The following is an 8015-nucleotide window of genomic DNA, read 5'->3' as shown; positions in this document are numbered from 1 at the left end:
CAACATAGTAGAACTAATTAAGGGCAAAAATAAAAAAAAGAGAAGAGATAAAAAGAAAAAAATTAGAAATTTTTTGAGAAGGCAACATCTTTTTATAAAGAAATTTTTTACAATATTCGTGTCTTGTATATCATCAAGACTTTGTGATCTTTAAAACTTAAAATTAAAACATGTTGTCAAGAAAGTGGTCATAAACAAAACGTGGCAATATAAGTTGGTGGTAAAACAAAAAAAACAAAAAAAAAGCACTTCAAGATGTTCAAAACTACTATAATCTGTTTCCAAATGATAGCTCAATCGACTGTGGACCACGCCTCATGAAGCAAAAGTCATTAGTTCAAATCCCTCTCCCACTTCCCTTATGTGGACATGTAAAAAAAAAAAAAAAAGACTACCATAATCTTATTTCAAAAAAAAAAAAAAAAAAAAAACTAGAAAGCAAGGTAAGCATATATATATATATATATATTGATGACGTGTTATAACGGTAAGAATGAAGTTAAAATGGGCTGAAACATGGAATACCAACGTCACAAAAATTGATCATTTGAGGTTATGATTGCAAAATTGTTAATTCTTCTGGGGGTAAGTGTTTTCCCATAATAACCTCCCTTAGGTTCTCGTGTTTAATTCATTTATTACGAAAAACCTAAGGGAGGTTGTTGTAATATCGACAATAGAAAGACACAAATTTTCTTTCTAGCATTACTCTCCCAAATAAGAAGAGACATCCTTCCTTAAGGGTATCGATAAACCTTATATATGATAGCTTCTGTTTGTCCTATCAGGACGGAATTAGAAATTTATATTTAAGGAGATCAAACTTTATTAAAAATTTTTGCGGGCCCAAAAAAAAACCCTAAAATGTTTATTAAAAGCAATTTTTTTTTGGTAACAACATATATATAGTTATTGTGGAGAGGGCCTAGAGTTGGGCATGGCTAGCTCCCACAAAAAACAAAAGAGTTATATATACGTCATTCACTGTGCATATGATAGAGGACGTAAGCCTTAAGTCTTATACTTTATCCTTAATCAGAAAATTAATAAATTAAGTAATAGAATTTGGGTTGGCTCAAGTCCTTTGCCAATTCAAATTAATTTGGTTAACTAGTAAAAAAAACCCAAATGCCAAGAATCTGAAACGCTACTTTGGACCCTCTCTTTTGACCAAAAGGGAATAGTAGATTACTAACCCACCCATTAGTGTGGCTTTTGTGGATGCATGTATTCCCGGCTTTAATTCCCAGACGCCCATTATTCCTTCTAAGGGAACTTCTACCTTATCTTTAAAGAGGTAAAAGATCTTCTATTTACTCAAAACTTTTGACTCTTTATATATATATATAAACAGATCGATAAAGAATCAAATATATACGAGGAACTTTCCAAAGAGGGAATTGATCGAATATAGGGAATAATGCTCTCGTTGATTATTTATACATATTGAAGGAATTTTCTTTTGGTGGTAAGTAGTAGTGCTTGGAAATATTGAAGAAGAGATAGTGCAGGGTTGCGTACGTTATGTGTCTAGAAGAAGAGACTTTGTGCTGGTCTTTGTTGGTCTTTCTTCCTTCTAGCCCCCCAGCTTGGGGAAGCGTTGAGGAATTAAACTTTACAAATATATATATAAAAATAGGATAAATTAGGAAAAAATTATATATATATATATATATATATATATATATATAATAGGATCATTCTTGATAGACTTCCTTTAATTAATATTTAACTGTAATTTTCTAAAGTTTCATCAACTTCGATCTTGGTAATTAATTAATTGTCAAGCAATGTATCAATAATAGAGATGAAAGAAAATTAATTCATGGCCGGGGAGTCTAAAGTGGTTAATTAAGTACATTCTCTTTGCACTTTTGTTGGTCTAAATAAGCTAGAATTAATGGAGGACCCCTAGCCAGGGGTTGAATGAGATCAACCAGACAATCAGAATCTCCTGATTTATGTGGTTCACTTTTTGTCATTAGATACTAAATTGACCCAACCACAAAACATTGTGGCTATAAGTTGAAAGGAAAATCTTTAGGGAATTATATAGTTTTTACTATAATTTTTTAATTTTTAATTTTTAATTTTTTAATTTTTTAATTTTTTTTGTGCAGATTGATGTGATAGTTTATTGAAATGATTAAGACGGTATATATATGTAGGCAAGGAGAGAGGGACAAAACTATGATTTCTTATTAAATTAAAGGAGAGATGATCGATGCATGACAAATGATTAAAGAAAGAAAAGATAGATAAACTCACGTTGATCAGAGTTTCACTGATAAAAAATGAAATTTAGATAGAGTTTTACCAAAAAAAAAAAAGAGGAGTACGTCACACCTCTGATAGAAAAATCTCATTTGATCAATAGCCTAATTAAAAACTAAAATACTTTCATTATTAATTAAAATAAACTTGGTTACGCATTGAAATTTATATAGGCAATAACTTCTTATTTGGTAAACTTAACTACTACTAAGATAACATAAATGATAAATACTTCAATCACACAAATTTAAATAATAAAGATAATAAAGATAAATAACTCATATAACTAGCTTCAAGACGACATACGTACGTCACCCGTCATTTGCATCAAGGACCCAAAACATTAATAAACGATCAAGTCTAATTTTGATGTAAGCCAAACTTGGCCGAAAAATTACATTACGATGTATAAATATCTTAAGATTTTTAGCTATATTTATTTAAATATTTAACAATAAATGAGTAAATATTATAATTATATATAAATTTGTAAGTAGAAGGGGGAAGGGGGTCCTGCATGCATATATGGACCTTAATTACCCAGCTCCCTTCTAATTCTGTCATTGTATGCATGGTTGATATATAGGTTAACTAACTATTAACTAATTAAATTAATAAATTAGATTTTTACTTAATCCTTTTATCAATTATAAAATGTCACACCAGTCTATAAAAAAATTGTCATAATGATTATAATATCCTTTATAGTACTCTAAATTTAAAACTATTGCCTTCAACCATGCATCCAAGGGATGTATTCTTATTTTTCTTTTAAGTGGCATAACAGGTCACGTAATAATACGAGGAAAATATCTAACCTAAAACAATATGCAATTTATATATATATCTCTGTGTGTGTGTGGCTTGATTATGAATAAACGTAATGTAACATAAATAATATAAATATTTTTCCTTGAGAAAAACAAGTTTTCGATTATTCAAATTTTGGAAGTTGACGAGAGCTAGAGTAGTAGAGACGATTCTTTTTGTCGGCGTGTTGAGAATAAATTGCGTCAGTCTTATCCCATTGATCACTCAAAAAGTTTACTTCAAGTCTAAATGGCACCAGCTACATAAATTGACTATACTTGTTATTTGCATCAATTTTCTTACGACTCTTCTTAATTTCATCACCTAACGCATGTTTATAAAAATAAACAAATAATAATAAATAAATAGAAAAACACATGTTTGAAATTGTAAGAAGAAGAAGAAAAAAAAGGAGTTGACTGTGGACAAAGTTTCATTTCAAAATGTTCATTATCATACTATGTTAAATTATTAATTACCAAAATGCTTTATTAATCCTATTAAGAAAAAAATATGCAAGAATCACAAGCTTTGAAATTGTTAGAATATATAGAAAATATACAATATTTTCAATATATTTAATAATTATGTTAATATCAAATATTTTTTATTTATGGACCGATACTTGTATTTAAAATATTATATATTTTTCTTATATTCTAACAGAAATATTGGTAGAAAAATTTGTAATAGCATGTGGAAAAAGCTTTAAATTCAAAGAAATGAGTAAGGAGAGATCAATTCTAATAAGAGAAGGATTGAAGGAATTTGCTTCTAATCCCACAAAGTCGATCAATGCCCTTCTCACAAGTGGTACACAAACTGTGGGCTAAAATATTAATTGTATGGAGCCTAGCCAAACCCTAATCCTAGTTTAGAGTTTAGACCACGTACGAGAGATGGTAGAGGCTTAATTAGTAGGGGTCGGTTGTGAATAATTATATAATTAATCCGGTCTCCCATCAACTTCACAAGGTAAAAACAAAAACATGGTATAAGACCATAAAATAAAATAAAAAACATGTTGAAACTTGATCTTATTATAAAAATAAAAAAAATAAAAAACATGGACGGTCGATTCGTGTATGCGCGTGTGTGAGGGGCAAATCACAAAAATTCAAAGGGTCAAACCCGAAGAAGTAAGCTAGCCAGTCTTCTTTGCTTAATTATTCGCTTAGCAATATTATTTAAATAATCAAACAAATAGTACACTAGTTGTGGCGTGTTCTTTCACGTATATGAAGCCACTTTTTTCTTCTTTATTAGTGACATGGTCTTCCATGACTTCTTCTATATATAATCCCCTTCTTATCTCTCAACTTTAATCCAAAAAACCCAACATCTTCTCTACATCCAAACATCTCCTTAATTCGCCCAGCTGGGATCCATGGAGGGTCACGTGATATTAGCTTCTGGGTCTGCAGAGCAGGTGAGTGACATCATCATCAGGAGAGGTCCATGGACGGCTGAAGAGGATTCCATGCTCAAGACTTACGTCACCATCCACGGCGAGGGTCGCTGGAACTCCGTTGCTCGCTGCGCAGGTAATTAATTGATCACCATCCACACCCAATTCCTTAATTAATTATCAGGAAAAAAAAAAAAACAAATTTTAGAACCCATAACCGAATTTTTCAGTTTTTACAGGTCTGAAGCGAACCGGAAAAAGCTGCAGATTAAGGTGGTTGAACTACTTGCGTCCTGATGTTAGGCGTGGAAATATCAATCTCAAAGAACAGCTATTGATTCTTGAGCTCCATTCTCGTTGGGGCAATAGGTATATACTTTTTGTCATCATTATTCCATTTATTGACTATATATATATAATTAATGGATCAAATTTAATATTGGGTTAATGTTTTGAAACATTATAGGTGGTCCAAAATAGCGCAATATTTGCCTGGGAGAACAGATAATGAGATAAAAAACTATTGGAGAACGAGGGTCCAAAAGCAGGCTAAGCAGCTCAAATGTGACGTCAATAGCAAACAGTTTAGAGACGCCATGCGTTACGTATGGATTCCCCGGATGATGGAGCGGATCCGGGCCACATCCGAACCCTACTCGGATCAACCAGCCTCCACCAGTAACCACACAGCTGGGGTCAACCCAAGTCAGGTTGGCGCGTTTGGGACCGACCCGGTTGACCCTTATTTCATGCCCGCAATATCGGGTGGCGGTGCTTCATCGGATTCGTCGGAGGCCCAAGTTTCGTCGATTTCGGATGTAACCGAATGTCATGATTTATCGGGCGGTAATAATTACCCGGATAATCTACAAAACGGGCCGGTCTCATGCCAACCGGGCATGGATATCCAAGCATTGGAGCATAGCAATGGATGGTTTGGTGGTGGGGACTCATTGGACGGGTTGTGGAGTGATGAGAACATGTGGTTTTTGCAACAGCAGCTTTGTGATGCACTCTAAATAATAGAATTCTCTTACGTGACGCATTTAGGCATTCAACCATTTGTGCTTCCATGAGACACAAAAGTAGCATTACTGCTAATTTGATAATCCGACATATATATATATATATATATATATATATATATTACTACATTTTTATCTTATAATACTGACGTGACCGTTTCAATCATCATTGTATCAATTTATATATATAGGAAAAAATGAAAAATTAGTCTTTGTGATTTACTTGATTTATAACTAAGTTTTTGTGGTATCAAAATGAACTCAAAGGTCCCCAAAGTATGCCAAAAAGATAATTTAGTCCATACAGTCAAATTCTATCCGCTAATTTAACAGATTTTGTTAATGACACTAACTTAAATATGACGAGTATCACAATTTTTTTGATTATAATGTTTCATGTTATCATAATCTATTAAGTCAGTGAACGAAATTTGACAGTAGAAACTAAATTATTTTTTTGACATACTTTAAAGACCTTTGAGTTCATTTTGATAATACAAAAAATTAATTACAAATCAAATAAACCGTAAAAAATAACGTGTCAATAAACCATAAAAATGTGATATATATATATATATCACATTTTTATTTTATAATAATGACATGTCAATTATTTCAACCAACTAACCCATGTCTTTCCTTTTTACCTTTCAAGCTAAAGGGCCATTCCTTTGAATTTGAGTAGTGCTGCACCCATTATGAATCGGCCTGGGTGGTTGCCATTGCTTGTACGTAATTCCTCGCATATCTTTTTCATATGTTGTTATTGGAGAAGCAGACTGTTGTTGTACGATGTACAGTTGATGAGGAGGACCAAAAACAAAAGATAAAAGTGTGTGCTTCTTTTTGGGGCAATTATATATTAATATAGCACTTGAAGAAGCTAGAGGTGGCGTATATGGAGGAATCTGCTTATGTGGACGACAGACTTTTATTGTGTTTTTCTTCCACATTGTTCTTGTGTCTAGCTGTGAATCAATCAAAACTTTTCTAGAATTCCATTAAAAAAAGAAAAAAAAGAGAATTTATCCGAAAAATCTCAAGAAAACAATAGTAGTTGACATAAAGCTTTTACGCTAGTGTTGTTTGAGAGTTTATAAAAATTATTGGGAGTCCTCAAGAGGTACGTAGCTCAATAGCTGGGACCATGTCTAATGAAGCGGATGTCACTAGTTCGAATTTCTTGCCCCCTCTTATGCGGACATGTCAAAAATAAAAAATAAAAACTACTGAGAAGAAATTAAAATTTGTTACTTTCTATCTATTAATGGAATAATTGGGATCTCTTGAAATTTACATTTATATTTTTCGAACCAAAATTCACTCAAGTGCTTTTCAAAAGAATAAGGAGAAATTTCACAAAATTTTTTTGAACTTTTACTCGTTTTAACATTAACCCCTTAAAATTTAAAAACTCTTAGTTAAATGTATTGAATTTTCAGAATTTTCAATTTCTTTCAATTATTCATTTTTGTTAGGATTTTTCGTTATTTTAAAAAAAATAATAAAAAATCCGAAAATACTCCTTTGTTTTTAAATAAAATAAATAAATAAGTGCAAAAATGTTGAAAAAGTTACAAAGATTTTTTTTTTATAAAAAAATAAAAATAAACACGTTACTCTTTCAATTTTTATTTTTTAAATAAAAAATGGGGTATTTTGAAAATTTTGACAAGATTTAACGATATATTCTAACGGAATGTTCGATACTCTTAATTAAAAATTTTTGAACTTCGCAAAAGTACTTTTAAATTGCATAGAAGTTCATGAGAGATTTTATAAAAAATTTCTAAAAAATAATGCTAAAAACTATATTTTCATTTCACAGTTCCAACCACCGACTCTTAGATCCATTCCTTTAATTCCTTTGGATTCTTGTGTCGTCTAAACGAGGGCTAAAGAAAAATTAATGTTAAACGTGATGAAGACTTTGTATTTAAAAAAAAAGAAAAGAAAAGAAAATGCACAATATACAACGGGTTTTCTCAATTGAACTATTGAAGCACTAGCTGCCGCAATCCTTGAAACAACTCTTTTAAGAATAACATCAATAGAAAAATAAAAAAATAAAAAATACAATAGCGGCAGGCAATTTACCGTTGACAAAGTGGGGTCAACTCGATGTGAACAATTGAGGACGATATAATATTGGTCATAATTCATGATACGGCAAGTTAATTAAACCATATTTACTTGATTAATTAAATTATCTTCTTGGTTTGTGTGCATTCTTAGTAAGTAATGACATCAACCTCTTTGTCTTCTTTCAAATCTAAATCAACTAATCATACACTATGAAATGAAAGATATGGACATCAACCTCATCCTCTTCATTCCAATCTAAATCACCCCACAATTCTTTGTTTACAAATTCTCAATGTCCCACAGATTTTTAAATACATGCAACTTTCTTGCAAAGCCTTATTCTTGACGAAATGAAATACCTTGACGCTAACACTTCGACTTTAATTATAGAAGAACGTTTAGAGTACTACAAC

General features: G+C 31.4%; 1 protein-coding gene across 2 annotated transcripts; it reads left to right on the top strand.

Annotated features, from left to right (window-relative positions):
* The first annotated feature begins 4404 nt into the window (after positions 1 to 4404).
* LOC132171535 (transcription factor MYB78) lies at positions 4405 to 5550 on the top strand. Of its 2 annotated transcripts, none has more exons than XM_059582875.2 (3): positions 4405 to 4628; positions 4732 to 4861; positions 4959 to 5550. In XM_059582875.2, the coding sequence occupies exons 1-3, from the start codon at positions 4472 to 4474 to the stop codon at positions 5509 to 5511; spliced, it is 840 nt and encodes a 279-aa protein (XP_059438858.1). In that variant the 5' UTR covers positions 4405 to 4471; the 3' UTR covers positions 5512 to 5550. The 2 variants fall into 2 exon arrangements, with proteins under 2 accessions (XP_059438858.1, XP_059438857.1); XM_059582874.2 differs by having other exon boundaries at positions 4723 to 4861.
* The last annotated feature ends 2465 nt before the right edge of the window (positions 5551 to 8015 follow it).

Source organism: Corylus avellana, chromosome 1 (assembly GCF_965113065.1).
Source record: "Corylus avellana chromosome 1, dhCorAvel1.hap1.2, whole genome shotgun sequence".
Classification (NCBI taxonomy): Eukaryota; Viridiplantae; Streptophyta; class Magnoliopsida; order Fagales; family Betulaceae; genus Corylus; species Corylus avellana.
The sequence above is the reverse complement of the archived record's forward strand: the minus strand, read 5'-3'. Positions and strand labels throughout refer to the sequence as shown.